The sequence below is a fragment of the Trematomus bernacchii genome, unplaced genomic scaffold (genome assembly GCF_902827165.1).
Source record: "Trematomus bernacchii unplaced genomic scaffold, fTreBer1.1, whole genome shotgun sequence".
NCBI classification, from domain to species: Eukaryota; Metazoa; Chordata; class Actinopteri; order Perciformes; family Nototheniidae; genus Trematomus; species Trematomus bernacchii.
Window position 1 is genome coordinate 3,138,481 of NW_022987531.1, and position 16,586 is coordinate 3,155,066.

The 16,586-nt window shown below is 42.2% G+C and overlaps 1 protein-coding gene across 2 annotated transcripts in view; it reads right to left on the reverse strand.

Moving 5' to 3' along the window:
* Positions 1–7,037: 7,037 nt before the first annotated feature.
* The window catches only part of dntt (deoxynucleotidyltransferase, terminal), a 134,037-nt gene continuing 124,488 nt past the window's right edge, over positions 7,038–16,586 (reverse strand). For both annotated transcript variants that reach the window (XM_034121783.1, XM_034121774.1), the window contains one exon: positions 7,038–7,312. In XM_034121783.1, the coding sequence (XP_033977674.1) occupies positions 7,226–7,312 (87 nt within the window). In that variant the 3' untranslated portion in view covers positions 7,038–7,225. The remainder of the gene's footprint in view (positions 7,313–16,586) is intronic.

Genomic DNA, 16,586 nt, shown 5'->3' on the forward strand with positions numbered 1-16,586 from the left:
TACCATCTCTCAGCAGGCACTAAAAATGGGGGTAAAAGTTCCCGAGATTAAGTACTCTTTTTGGTGAGAACGCGACATAAGGGGTACTAACGGAACTAAACGCGAAAAGTACAGTGAAAAGTACTCCGGTGTGAACGCGGCTAATGAGACACAAGCCTTTTTGCGAAACGTTTTATTTTTCACTGCGGTACTTATTCAATATATTTGTACTTCAAATACTGTATGTATATGCTATTTAAGATATTTCAGCTCTCTTCAGGGAGACTACAGTAAATGACAGTGCCTTGGGAAGACACAGCGGAGGCGGCCAATCAAAAAATACTTTATTTGTCACGAAGCGGGGGAATTTACAGCATTAAGGCAGCAAACAAATAGTGCGGTTTAAAGGCAAAAAATAAAAAGAGTACACTTAAATATTAAAAAAGAAGGCAAGTACATGTTATTAAGAAATAAATAAACAAATAAGTTCACCATGGTAGTCACAATTAAGTAACAACCGGTTACAATGTATATGTAAAGTCACAAAACTGTGGATTGCACATGAGCAGGGCCGCCCCTGGCCAACTTGTGGCCCCACGCAAAGTTATGTGATGAGGCCCTCTGTGTCACGAGTTTCGACGGGGGGGTGGTGGTGCTAGTGGAGCACGCGCCGGAGCCTCGCAGCGGCGAAACTGTGGCATTTGCGCTTCGGATGAACTGCGACTCCCTCCGCAAGATGAGCCCCCCTCCGCGAGGTGAGGCCCCACGCAGTCTGCGTGATCTGCGTGTAGGGAGGGGTGGGCCTGCACATGAGCATTTGTATTTCACAAAGTTTTTTAATATTTACAATTACAGTGTTCCTGTACAAGAGCAGTTTTTTAGTCTCTATATGTGCGGTGTTCTACCAGGGGCAGTGGTGGTCGGACTGCTACGAGCACAAGTTCATAAGGAAGGTGAAGATACGCTGAGGTCAAAGGGGATCTGCGACTCCGTGTCTTGGAAGCGAAGATTCGGAGAGTCGAGGTAAATTGCAGGTTTGTAGCCACATCAATGGCAAGGCTACTCCGTGAGACGTTCGTAGAGGAACGGCCCACTGGCAAGCAGCCAAAGACCTCTGAGGAACTTCTGAAAATGGTATTTAGCGACTCTGGAGGAAGATAAGGAACTCGCCGGTATTCCCTGAAACCCTTTGGAGTTGTCATGGGCCTAACAGTGAAAACATTGAGGAAGAAGAGCACCCTCTTTAGAAACCAAAGAACACCACCACCATGTCTCAAGAAAGTAATCAAGGGATACTTACGTGTAGTCCTACATAAGAGAAAATATACAGAAAGGGTTGGTGTAGGTAAAGCTGCATTCCACTTGGAAGAGGTAAAATGGCTGACTTTGTTGTTGTGTTCCTATGGAGAGATCAGTGCCACGCAACTACGCAAAAGCGCTACCCTCAGCATCAAGCACAGCTTTTCCCGCTAAAAGCTGCACTCAAAGTTAAAATTATATTGTCTTTGACCTGGATTGCAGTTTAACTTTCAACACTAAAACCAATTAGATGAAGGCTGTATGTAGCCACGCAAGCTAGCAAGGGAGTACCCATAGAAACAAAACTTAACAGAACAAATCATGTATGATGCGAAGGCATGAGGGTCGAAATGAGAACTTTTGGACGTGTCTCAGAGTGCAGGCTTCTCCACTCTCTGTTCTGTTGTTTCAGCCCAGCCATGCAGCGGTTTCACTTCTCTCCGGTTGAGTTGACGTCTTGACAGGCCTTGAGAGGCAAGGATACACACTGTCCTTATTCTGTCACCTTCCCCCATTGGCTTTGACTGGCCCCAACACAAGCATTGGAGCCTCCACAGCACAGCCAATAAATCACTGTCTCGTGAAACAATATAAGAGAAAGTTTGATCAGTGAGGTCTGCAGACATTATCACTATTTGGTCTCCAATCTATTTATGGTCCTCTCCTTTTCAGTCGTCTGACATGAAAGGATAGACATCCCTGTGATGAAAACTGTGATGTTCTTCGCTGCATTAATGCTTCGGATGGTATTCAAACCGGGCTGGATTTGGGTGTCAGCTCCTTTTTTGATGGTTTCATTCACAGATGCTTGCTCTCACTTTTGAGGAATGTGTCCACACCATTACTCACATTACACACTTAGTCACTCATAGTTCGTCATGACCTTTTGTCACGCAACTTTGAGAGGAAAGTGACACTTCATATTCTATCTCCAGACCATCTCTGGAGAGACATTACGGATGATGCATGTTCCCGCGGGTACATGTGTCCTCCTCAAAGAGCCGCCCATTAATCTTTGAGCACTTCCTATCAATGCAAACCGTCCCCACATCATCGGCTCTCTCAATCAACCTCATAATATCCGCGGTGACAAATTGACAGAGCTGCAGAATGACCTTACATCATTTTACATTGCAATGTATCCATGAATGAATAATGAGACAGTGGGCCCCAGTAGTCCCTCTCTCTTTCATTTTGCTTTGTGTCTTTCTGGTCATTTTATATCTCTTTGTTGGTATTTTTGGTCTATATATGCATCTCTATGTTTTTATGTGGTTCTGCATTTCCTTTCTTTGTGGTTGTCTTTGTAGTTTTTTGGTATCCCTGCTGTAATTAAGCATCTATTTGTGTAGTCGTTTAGCGATCATTTAACAAAAACAGATTTTAATCTCATCTAATCAAGAATCTATTTGTGGTATTGTAGCTTTCTCTTTGTGTTCACTTTGGGAAACAGTGTTCAATTTGCATCGGTGATTAATTTTTAATCTATTCTGTAATTGAGCACCTCTTTTGGTTGTTTTGCCTCTTTTTGTGTTCGGTTTGTGTCCCTGTGCAATCGCTCATGGGTCCTTTCATGCTCATGTCGTGTCGCCTCATGGTCATTTCTGTCCCTCTGGACTCATTTTGCTTCTCTTTGTGGTCATTTTGCTCAACTTTTAGGTCATTTTCCAACACTGCTGTAACCCCCCAAGAAATGTCCAAGATGTCAATATTAGTGCCGTCAATCGATTAATGTTTAACATTCTAGTATTTAGTTGTATTTTTGGGGATAGAAAAAAATACACATGTAGAGTCTAAATAAAGAAATGCATGACAAACTAGTCAGAGAAATCCGTTTTTTCATTAGATAAAGCATGGACAGCCTTTTTCTTTAAGCATTAAGGTTTCAAGATGAATCGTGTGCGTTGATGTGTTAATGTTGACAGCCCTAGTCAATATCTCAGTTCCCATGCCATGGTGAATATGTGCAAGTTAAAAGAATGGATGTCAGATCCAGTGATTGAAGGCCTTTGGCGCCGGAATGTCACAGAGAGAAAACTGGGGATTGGAAATGCTTGCATAGGTAGACATGAAAACTGATTTGACAGCAAAATACTTTTTTGTCAGCAAATCCAGCACTTTTATGTAAATTCTTGTGAGCAATTTTTCATATATTCACACATCTGTCATCTCAGTCAGACCTCAGATATCAAGCATGCAAAAACAGAGTTTGCCAGACTGAGAGGAGCCAAAGGCAGTGATTTGCATAGGAAATGGACACATGTGATTGGCTGAAAGTGATGAATAAACAAATGAGTTGGATCTGAGGCTTTAGACTCGGACCTCAGCAAAAACAATTGATCTGAACAAGATTGGATTGGACAGCAATGAATTAATAGAATCTGTCTTTTTTCTCCAAAAGATGTAGTCTGTGTAGAACAACAACAACAACAACAACTGGTCAGCACTCCCTTTTAGCTTTGATTGTTTGTCTTTTAGTTTTAGGCTTATTATAAAACGACATTTAAAGAGCTGTTTTACTGGGAGAGATAATACATGCAGGGGAAAATTGAAAAAAGATTTTTGTGAGTTGGTCAGTTTGTTTTAAACTTTGTTTCGGCCTCTTTGTTTGTCAGATGAACAGTATGCAGAATTGTACAGAAACATGCTTTCTGTCTCCTTCTCTTTCATATGCACACTCGCACAAAGAGCATGACTCTTTACTTTTCCAATATTCCTTTTCCTTTTCCAAGATTTGTGTCACGTGGCGTAATTTCAAACATATAAGAAGTTATATTTTATTGAGATATATATGTAACAAGCAAATAATGTTCTACTAATACATTTCTGCTGCATTTTCAAATCTCACCTGGGACGGTGCATCTGTTCTCTCTTCCTGTCTTTTTTTCTGTAGCTAGGACAGTACTCGTTTTTTAAGCATTCTGATGAATCCCCTTATATGTATGTTTAAATACACTTCATACAAGTACTGTTGTGCTCGAGTACAGTTCTGAGGTACTTGTACTTGAAAACCTTTTTTTAAGCTAATCCTCTATGTGTTCATAAAGAGACCATTAAGAGGCCATAAATCATGTATAATATATTGTGTGCTGTGCTATGCATGTGTGACGATAAAACGTTGATACAATCCGCCATTTCCATGTATAAAAGCACCAAAATTGATCACTAAAAGTATACTGAAATAGGAGTGATTGTGTCCCAAGTTATCTATCCATATATTGTTCACTGTACTTGAATTATTGGTTGAGTTTTTACCTTTCATACTTTTATCCTACTCCCTGGACCTTGGAAGTAGGTGAAGTTCTATCAGAAACACTGAATGAAAAAAACTGTGAACCACTGAAACAAAAATTCTGTAATGACACTAATGACTGTGAAGTCCCGATGAGTGCTTTCCATATTCATTTCTGTATTTCAATTAGTAATGACTGGAGTTCACTGAGGTTAAGTGTTGAAATATCCGGTATGATCAGTTGTAGTGTTATTCACAGCTAAAGTTCCGTCAGATAAAGTAACTAACTCTAAAAGCATGGTCTCACTGACTAATGCCATGCAAACATATTGCTCCATAGGGACTGAAATGGAGGGCTTTGGAGGAGATTGCATTACTTGATTTTCAGCTTTGCAAACAGTTTAAGACCCTCTCAGACCAAAACTGCAAAGTGTGGATTCTTAAATTGAGTGCTACAGCCTTTAAGTCCCTTTACACGGGTGAATATTTAATGTGGAAATAAAAAAGATCCCATTTGCGTTTGGAAAACGATAAGGAAAAGAGGGCAGGACAAATTTAAATGTAATGAGGTCAGCTTTTATTTTTTGTATTCTTCCGGAGAGATTTCTCATTTTTTTGGTAAGAATTCATCCCCGCTTTAAAGTGAAAACATTAGATAACCCAGGAGGCCGGGGTGCGGGAGCTTGTGCTGAAAACCTTCAGAGGTTGTTTGTGTCAGTGCGAGTTAAAAAGCAACTCAGCGGGGGGGGGGGGAAGAAAGACACAGACAAAGAAGAAGGAAGGGGGGTCCGGGTCGAGTCCTCAAAGTGTCGGACTGTTCTACTTAAAAGTCTTTAAATAGGGTGATTCACTAGAATGCCTTGGCTCTCATCTGTTCCTGCTCCTGTAGACGCACCCAGGGAAGAACCGGGCGCTGAGCATCATGGGAAAGTGGGCTGGGAAGTGGACAGCAGGGCAGGTCGCGTCTATACGTAGTTTTTCCAACCCAGATAAGATTTAACCACGCCCACTTCTGACTGACGAAAACATCGATACAGCGTCAGAGCGTCACTCTGCGTTTTTATCCCACAAAATATGAATTTGACTGTCGCTGCATATTCTTAAGAAGATTGATGAAAAAGCGATTTTTTTCATATGAAAGATGATCACATTAGTGCATACACTGAAAAAACTGAACCGTTGACTTTAATGAAATGTATTATGTCAACAGATTTGACATAACTGTATTAGGTTAGTTGAAAGAAATAATATCAAGTTTAAATAAAAAATATTAGGTTCAACTTAATGTTATTGCTTTCAACTAACCTAATACAGTTATGTGAGTTTGTCCAGTGTAGCTGAGTACATTTAAATATATATTTAAATATTAATTCAACATGGATTGAAGAATAATAAACTTGCAAACAATATGTAGCCTATAAGCTCATTTTACTATTTGTTACGTTTGTACGCACAAAAGTACAGTATTTGAGTATGTACTTTGTTACATTCCAACACTGTCAGAGTATATCAAATATTGCTGTAATGTTTTTCAGCATGGCTTGCACTGACTGCAATGGGAGTTGCTACAGTGGCTAACAAAGGTGCGTCTCCAGGGCTTCAGCCGCTCACCCCCCAGTGAAGAAGTCTCCAAGCGGCAGGAAATGAGGGGGAGGGACCACAGGAGGGGTAGTTAGCTAATTATTTGTATTTGATAAATAGCCCATATTGGGTTTTTTTCCAAAGCTAAAGTAGACGTTGGCCTTCTCTTTAGACATGCCGATGCGGAAGTGGGCGTGATTAAAGCACAGCTGGATCGACACAGGCAGGTCATGTCATCACTGGACTCAGACTTACCAAATAGGCCCACAGGGATCAATAAAGTGTCCTCATTAGTGAATCATTGTCCTGCAGAGCCACCGTATGGGAATATAGAAAGAAGGACACATCTTAACAAGCAAACATCATACATAAAACACAAGTCAGTCCAGTAAGATTATGGATGTTTGAAGCACTGGAGACGGAGTAGCTTTGAATGCCAAGACACAATCATGTGGTTAGTGGACTCGTTTACCTTCCGTCAGAATGCTTCATGATTTCCCGGTGCAGCTGATTGCCTCTAATTTCAGCCGAGCATCGGGGAAAGGGGATTCATTGTGTGTCTTTGGATTGCTGCGTGCCAGCTAAATGATCTCCAGTGGACGGAGGCTTAAATGGAGGCTAAATGGCGACGCCAGAACGCTCCTCTATCTGAAGCTCATTACCCGCCTCTCAATCCCCAAGAGACCTGGCTCAGCTTCACGTCGAGCACTCTCCTGCCAGGAGGAGGGCGATTACAATGTTTTGCTCGACAAAAGCTCCCTTCCCCCTCGTTTCCTCTCTCTCTCTCTCTCTCTCTCTGCGGTCACCCCTTCCCTTCTCGTCTGTTTCTTTCCTCCCACCTGCACCTCGTAAGCACCCCGGGCGATTTATACTCCGACTGATTTGTCTTTGTGTCCTGCCTGTGATTACAACACTTAGAGACAGGCACGCCATGAATGGTAGAGTGTTTACTCGCTAACAGACAATATGCAGAATTATGAATCATACACAAGCATACACAATAACAACAGAACAAAACTGTATGGAAATCAAAAGCAGTTTCAAAGTGAATCACGGGAGAGCGGCAGAGCGGGAAGCAGATGGGATAAACAGTGATGTAGGCAGAGGGTATGATCCAGCCAGGGAAGAGCAGGCCTACGCGTTCCTCTGCCAGGGCTCCATGTACTCCAGACCCAGATGGGCAAAGATGTCCTTTTCAGTCGAAGCTGCCAGGAACTCTTTCTAGAGATAGGACAAACAAACAGAAGGTCAGTGCAGGAATGTGTCTCGGTGACACCAACCCACAAATTCTCAATTTCAGCCTTTTAAGTCATTTCATATCTTGTACACTCAGCCTATCAACATTTCAGTTTTTTCAGTGTACACTTCTATCTACACTGCAAGCTGGCAGTATAAACGTAGGATTGTATTAACCCAGTTTGTGTAATCATGCAGTGACCGCCCAACTCCCTTCCAACCCATAAACACTCTAACCTTGCTCTAAGTGATTGGTGCAAATCCACACATTCTCAGTTCCTTTATTTATTTATAACATCATTTTCTTCAACAAAATAGCACAAGAAACAATAATACAAAATAAGAATATAAATTAAGTAATAACAGATATTACCATTATCGACAAACAATAAACAATATCATATTTTCCAAATATATATCAACGAATTAATCATAAACTAAATGCACATATAGTCAGGTAAAAAGGTCAAGGTACATGTTAGTCACGGTTGTCTAAGCAAATCTGTATTCTAGCTCACACATTCTCAATTTCAAGATTCATTATTCCTGAACATGTTCATGTCTTGTACACTCAGCCTTCACTGTGCCTGTTCTATCCACGCTGCAAGCTTGAAGTATAAATGTAGGATTTTATTCACCCAGTTTGTGCAAACATGCTGCGACCGTGCAGATTTACATTTGAGCGCCCAACTCCCTTCGAACCCATAAACACTCTAACCTTGCTCTAAGTGATTGCGCTCTTCAGTAGATGAGTATTTTCCCTGACGAATCGCGACAGGGCTATTAACTACTGGCCGTCTACCAACACCATGTGATGGGTTATGTCTCTAAAGAAGCAGTGACGAGGCCTGACTCACCTTGAGTGCAAGACAGCCCGGAGAGAGAGAGTGCTGTGATTCTGACACATCCTGCCTTCAAGTGCTAAACTGGACCTGACACCTTGCGAAGAGATGGCAGAAAAACCAAGAGCATGTCTGCTTCCACTGCCAGCTGAAGGCAGAGATAACTGAGAGTAACTCGTCGGCAGCCAGGAGAGAGGAGAGCGCTACAAGGCACGTCTCCCAAAATACTGGCTTGTTCTTTCAAATGCAAATGACAGGTAAGCGGTGCAGTGGGGGGGTTAGGGTGCATGCTACAGCTCTGTTCATATCACGGATCACCTTGTTTGGAGGTAAAAGGGAAAGTGAGTCCCTTAAAAATAACCCATGGGAGAAAAGTGTGCACACAACTATGGTAGGGTGAGAAGTCAACCTTGTACCAGAGATTCTTGGCTAATAAAAAAAAGAGATTATTTCTTCTGTACTTGGCCAATGCAGTAGCACTTAAGTAGCATTCACATGAGTGTTTTAAATGATCCTGGTTCATATTAGTATTGTTTGTCTCTACTGTGACATGTCTCCATGCTTTAATGTTCAAAAAGATCTTTATTTTCCTCATACTGCCTGTGCTGCAGCACCTCTTTTCACCCTCTGTCTGAAACCAGAGCCCAGTCTGTTCTGATTGGTTAGCTGGCTGGCTCTGCTGTGATTGGTCAACCGCTTAGGGATGTCCAGCCCCTTAGCCAATAGAAGTGCGAGTGTTACATAGTGATGTCACTACGTTACAGAAGTAAACAAAGGACACCAATGGAGGGGGGGAGTGTGTGTAAACATTTGGATTTTAGCCTTTGCAGACCATTTACATACTGAAAAACCTAAATAACCCACTAAAGGAAAGGGAACACCCAAAAAACGGCTCTGTGCGCTGACTGTTTCCGCTCGAAGTTGTTGCAGAGCGCTGCGCTCAAATTATGTCAACTTAGACCTCAATTGCAACTGACTTAACTATGCGCAACCAACGGATGCCAGCTGTGTCAAGCACTGCAAGCTAGCATTTGAGGTAACTGTTACGGGTCCCCGGTATGAGGACCACAGTAACAGTAATGATACCTGTAATGAGCAGGTGAGACAGGAGCAATGAGGACACGGGTTATTGGGTTTCCTTCCAGATTGCTTCGGCTGGTAGGGGTGGGCGGATCGATCCCAAAATATCGATACTTCCGATATTACGTTACGTTTCAAAATATCGATACTAGAGCCAATAGGATCGATACTTTTATACTTTTTTTTCCCTCTCCTCTACTCGTCAATTTCATCAAAAACTATGTGCAGACGAACAGAAGTATATGCGCTCTTTTCTTCTCTCTCCACTGCTGTCCTCCTCTCCTCGAGGCTCGCGCACACGCAGCGCGCTCCCTGCCTGCACGCCGATTATCAAGCTGACTGACAGCAGCCAGCGTCTCGCTTGTGCGACACACATACGCGCATGATGGCTGAGAGAAAGAGGAGCGTTGTGTGGAGCTATTTTACAACTGACAATGAAAACTTAGCGAACTGTGATGTGTGCAAGAAGGCAGTTCGCTACTGTGGCCACTTTGTATTGTTATTTTTCATGTTTGCACTTTAAATTTGCAAAAGTAAAACGTTTATTTGTCTATAAAAACTGTCCTGTCTTTATTCATGAAAATGAATTCAGATTTAGTCTATTAATGATGCTTTTAGCTCAAAAATCATGTCATGCAGCTCTCCCCTATATGAAAGTACATAAGACGCTTTTCATTTAAAAAAGTATCGGTATCGGCGATACTGGCCCTGAAATACTTGGTATCGGATCGAATCCAGATTTTGTGGTATTGCCCACCCCTATCTGCTGGTAGTTTTATTACACAAACTTATTTAAACATCTTAATTATCTTATGCATTTCAGTGTATTTACTTAATCATTCACTTTCCTGACAGCTGCATGATTGTTGCACCTTTTACCAACCTGTAATGAGCAGGTGAGACAGGAGCAATGAGGACACGGGTTATTTGGGGCCTTTCTTATTTCTCTAATTTCCCTTCCTCGACTCCTCGAATCCTCGAATCCTCGGTCCTCCGGTAGTGACCCGGAAATGGATTTCAGCGCGCCATGTTGAAGGACATCTGATTTCTCTAAATGCACATCGAGGACCGAGGATCGAGCGTCGAGGAGGCTCTCTGGAGGAGCTATAACCGAGGATACACTGATGGGTCCTCCACGGCTCCTTCGTGGATGTATTTCCGGCAACAGTGATGTTTAAAAGAGTCGTGACACACGGCCGGACTTATCTCAGCCAATGACAGCTCTGCATGCATTCCCTGGATATTATTTTATTAACTGCTTTCATCGCGACGCGATGTTTACAGTGAGAACAGCTGTGAGGTCCGTGCAGAAAGCAGAGCAGTGTGTATAATATATATCACTCAGTATAACAGGCCTACATTACTCTCTGTATTTGCTTTAGTTTAGTAGATATCTACAAACAAAGAGTCGATATTTGTCTAAAACCATTTAGTGCTTCACATAATAAAATACACAACGGCTGTAGCCTGATGTATATGATATGCTTTAGGAGCTGTGTGTGTGTGTGTGTGTGTGTGTGTGTGTGTGTGTGTGTGTGTGTGTGTGTGTGTGGTACATTGTGTGTGTGTGTGTGTGTGTGTAGATGCGGCGGACAGACAGGTCTCAGTTGGTTTGGTGTCCTATGCTTACTTTTAATACTTGTAAATAAAACTTTTGGCCCGTAATTTAATTTCCTCATTGTAGCGACCAGGGGCGTCGCCTGGACCTAAAAACATTCGGGGCTTAGCCCACAGTGGCGGCGGCACTACAGTGGCATTTTTTACTGCAACACTCCCCACACACAATACACCCGCGACTGTTACAATGAAGGCTCGATAATCAGCTCACGGCATATAGGCAGGGGTAAAGTGGTATTTTTTATGAGTGGGGGGCAGACCTCACCTCCTCTAGGGGGGTCCGGGAGGATGCTCCCCCGGGAAGATTTTTTTTTAAATATTGAAGTTAAAAGCATCAATCTGGTGTACTTTGAGAGCAAAATGAAGAGATCTATGGATACCTCTCTCAACACCCATATGAAGCAGAACTGTAAACAGATGTACTTTTTCTTTATGGACATTTTACTAATCACTCCCCTTTTAAACTCTATTCTTGTTTTACTGCCATATAGTATTTCATAACTGTTTTTCATTTATTCTCTTATTTTTTGTATAACTATAATGATCATATGAAGGTGTGCCGCAGAAATAATCTTTTGAATAATTTGTGACCAAACCGTTTGAGACCCACTGAGATAACTTAGACTAAAGTTAACTATCTAAACACTCAGAGAGTCCTTTAGCTCACCTGAGTCTCTCAGTCTGAGAGGAGAGGACTCTCCTCCAGCTTCTTGTGGAACAAACAGCTCCTTATGTCCGTTAGTGCAACTAGCTAACCAGATGCTAACAGCACCGGTCCCTCCCTCCCCCTCTCTCCCTCTCTCTCTATCACACTAAATGCGCTATTGCCACACACACACAGAGCCGAGCTTGAATGACACAAGCACACGTTTATTTCTATGCAACTCTCTGATTGGTCTGGTGTCATGCCTCTGTTGCATTCACTGAACACGGGAAATTACAGTGCTGCTGTCCTCTCGTGTCATGATGAGGTTCACGTAAAGCACGGTTAATGTATTATATTATTGAGGGGAAATTGTCCGGGGCTACAGAAAAAACATTCGGGGCTAAAGCCCCGGATGCCCAGGCCAGGCGACGCCACTGGTAGCGACCAGAGAGGGGGGTGGGGGATATATCCAGTCTCTGATAGTGTTACGTTATTATGAGAGTGCTCTCATACTTGTTTGATTCTGAAATTGTATATATTTATATAAATATATATATATACCTATATATATATATATGTGTGTGTATGTCCGCATCTGTAGCCTGTTATTGTCTCATTATACCGCACTGTGAATGAATTCAAAGTAAATATATAAGTCATCATGAACACATCTGTCCATCAGACAGAGGGCTGCTGTGCCTCCTGTCATCATTAATGGACGTCTCTTTAAAATGACCGCTCAGAGGAGAGGAGTTCTCATTTCTCTAACCACCTGCTGCTTCCCCTCCTCTCTCCTCGGTTCCTCTCCTCGACTCCTCCGCTCGCATCTCCTGTGGGCGGGACTAAGACACGAGGATAGGAGTCGAGGATAGGAGTCGAGGAGGGGAAATTAGTGAAATGAGAAAGGCCCTTGGTTTCCTTCCAGATTGCTTCTGAGGAAACACCGGAAGTCCGTCCCTCTAACCGGTCCCCGGAACACAAACGTTCCGCCATACTACTAAATGCATTGCTCAACCCCGTAAATGAAATGAAAATAGACAGATGTACAAAATAAATGCATATTCTAACTCTAAATAATAATAATAATTATATTAATGTGGTCACACATCCCAGGGGTGCCACATAACCATAGAAACAACTAGCTGTTTTCTCTGCAAGGCTCTGCGCCCAACCTTGCTGTGTCGAATGCTTTTAGACTGGTTTGGCTTCGTGATAGCTAAAGTGCAATATTTTTGCTTTTCTGAAGTTGATTCCTTCTTCCCTTATCCAAAGTAACAAACATAGGTTTCAATCCCAAAGACTACATTCCAACGAAGCAATTTAGGCTTAAGTTTCTTGCCCATGGACACTTCGGCATTTTGACTCAGGGGCTGGGCTCAGGCTACAGCCGTTGTGTTTTACACTGACCTTCTGTTTAGCACAGTGCAGATTTAGAAGATCGAATTCAATTATCACTCTATTTCTTGCTAAGCTACTCGTACTGTGCATGTCTTGGAACAGTGCTGTCTTAGGAAAAATGATTTCTGATTTATTGTAGATAGTATTTATTTGCTCCGTTTCTTTTTACATTTTAGGAAATCTGCTGACTGAAAAGTCTTGCTGTCTTAGTTGCTTTAAGTTCCTGTTTGATCTTTTTTAATTTAAACTAAATTAAGCAACTGGGTCAGCTTCTCCATTAGTATTTGTTTATATGTCACGTAAACAGTAAACCTGGCTTCTGTACTTTGGTAGGAGAGTTAACTTCTCTGAGCCACCCTCTGGGATGTTTGAAACGAGGGCCAAAACTGCAGAAATAAGAGCCCAGTTTAAATAACCCATCATATCTCTTAAAGTCCACTTCTGAAAATCTGTGAAGCTTTGTAATAACAAAACATGTAATCAGTGGAGTCCAGAGAAATATTATCGCTCTTTCACAAAAAAATAATATTGTATGGTGTGTGAAACAGTATTATATTTGAGTTAAACCATCCCGAGGCCCATTATGGGGTCCAGCACTGCCTGTATTTTTATTGTGCTCATAACCTTGAACCCATTTATTGCTCTCAGTGCACACAAAAAACACCAAATGCAGAAACAGATCGCTGCAATTTATGATGCTCTACTGTATTAAACATACAGGTGATATAAAGTGGAGGCATGCGGAGGCTGGAGGAATGAAAGAGAACAGGAAAGAAAGGAGACTGCTGGACAAGGCTGATGTGATTTGTAGTAAATCCACATATCCAACAACGCGTGGCAGGGCTTATTGTTCAGTAACAGAAAAGAGGAAACTCAGGAGATCCAACTAAAGGAGAAAACACAACATTACCAATTTAGCCATTGTCCTGGATCCGGGATAAAGCCCTCCCTCTGCGGCTCTGTCCACTTTCCTCAATTCCTACAAACCTCACAAGCCCTGAGGGGGAGGCTGCTTTATTTACTTAGCACAACACAGCGTGGGCTCTGAGAGAAGAATCCACAAGCATCATGTACCTCTTCCCTTTAGATATACTCTGAAAAAAGTGAAACGTTGACTTAATTAAATGTATTATGTCAACAGATTTCACGTAACTGTATTTGGTTAGTTGAAAGTAATATTAAGTTTAAGTAAAAAAATATTAGGTTCAACTTAATATATTTGCTTTCAACTAACCTAATACAGTTACTGTACATGAATTGTCTTGACGTAATACGTTTAATTAAAGTCAACGTTTCAGTTTTTTCAGTGTATGCAGGGAAACTATACTTGAAATTAGGGCTGGGCGGCATGACAAAAGCAGTATATCACTGTATTTTTTCAAATGATATTGGTTTCACGTTATATCATGGTATCTATTTATTTTTCCATGATTGGAAATATTCACACATTTATACTTATTGGACCCACAGAAAAACACTTGGTCGGCCCTCATGAGTGATGAAGGATCAGAATGCATGAAATTATTATTGTACAAACTTTAGTTAGCGCATGACTTGAACACTGTTTGTAAATGTAAACAAATCCCCCCTTCTCTGCAGAAAGCACATATAAAGACTTCTTTTATGATTGACCTTCAAACTAAGGTACACACAGAATAAAATAAATGAAGTGCAACTTAAAATAAACCTTGCTTCAAGCCAAGGTACACATAGTATGAAAGTGTGCAACTTGCATTATTATTAGCCTTTGTTACGAACCCTAAACAGAAGTCAAACAAATAAAATGGTGTGCTACTTGCATTAATATGAACCTGTGCTTCAAGCCAAGGTACACTACACAGACCATATTCTAGTATTGCAACAAATAAAACAAGTACAACTTGGCTTACACTATCATCCCTTAGAGACTGTAACACACATATTCAGAATATGAAGATCATAAGTGAAGGCACTCTAGCTGAACATTATGTACAGGCAGGGCCGTCCCTCCCTACAGGCCGATCATGCAGACTGCGTGGGGCCTCACCTTGCGGAGGGGGCCTCATCTTGCGGAGGGAGCCTCAACTGAGTCGAAAATGCGGCGCACCAATGCGCTTATGCGGCGCAATTAGTGTACAGAGGGCCTCATCATCTAACTTTGCGTGGGGCCTCATGTTGGCCAGGGACGGCCCTGTGTACAGGCTACATTAAGGATTTGGTCATTATAAATCGAAATGGCAGTTTATGAAATTCATATAATACGGTAAACAATTCCCCGTATTCTGTCTGGAACTGTATTTTTGGTGTATCAAACAAAGCTCAGAGTTAAAGAGCAGAGCTGCGGTTAATTAGAAGGAGAGGTTATCTGTCTGTGACACTCAGGTTCTCAGTTACTGGCAAGCCATCAGCACCACAAGCCAGAATGGAAGCCGAGCCAGTGTCCTTGACTTAATAAGCCACTAATCAGCTACATGTTTCTCTGTCCACCTCATAATGACATCCCTTGTGGACGTGAACACATATCAATTCCTGCAAAACATCTGCCCCTTCTCTGCTGCCCGTCATCCTGGCTCTGCCACCCGGTCCACTGCCTGATGGATGGAGCTGATGGAGCTGATGGACATGGCTGCCTGCCCGGCGCCGGCCCCACTCCACTCACACATCAAACAGAGCCAGGGAGGCAAAGAGACAAAGAGAGAGAAATCTGGATCACTGCTCAACGTTATCCTGCCAGCAAGCATTTGATAGACCAACCCGTCCTCATTCCCAACTCGTTACACACGGATGCTTGGTCAGGACCCCTTGGCGCCACTTCCTAACACTGGGTAGCTCTACGCGTCAAACTATAACACTCCCTTGCTGTTGGAGTGAGGGAGTAAACAACGTTTGGAATTCAAACAGAACACTTGGTTGGGTTAAGGAAAATATGGTTGGATTTAAAATAAAAGGTGCATAACTTCAGATTGCGTTTTGGTTTCACACGGATGTTCGAACATATTCGATACGTACTGTAAAGCGGCTCAAAAGTATTCTAGTTCGTAAAAGTCCAGTGTTTGTTTGACCCATCTATCTTCCTTAACACCCCAAGCTGACTTTATAGGTCTTTGTCGTCTATTTATGTGTCATGATGCCACAACCATGCCCAGCCTCTTTTTTATCCAAATAAGTAACACAACATTCGCAATTTACATAATTCAGTAACCCTTAAACATAAGTCATGCAAGTGAGACAATAAAATCAAAAGGAATAGTCAACATAACAAAGTTATCTAATGCATTGAGTAATGAAAGCAATAAAGTACCAACCATGTCCTTTGAGTAGCAATGCCAAGTAATATTCTCAACGTGATGAAACTATGCATAGAAGGTTGTCTTACTAGAATAGATTTAAATTGTGCAATTTTCCAAAATCACATTGGTTTCTCATACAGCATCTCTGTATAGTATGTGTATTCACTCTCTGTCCTAAACGGCTTGTTGGAGCTCCTGCCCCCCCCCCCCCCCTGTGAGCCCAGTGTGCTCTGATTGGTCGGGACGTTGCGAGGCTCGTTGCGAGGCTCGTTGCGAGGCTCGTTGCTGCTTCGAGCGGACAGGTTTCCGGGTCGGCGATACAGCGAGAACAAGCGAAACTCATCCTGAGCACACACAAACACTCACAGCCGAAGTAAAAACAATAAGTGTGGCTTGATATTGAGTAA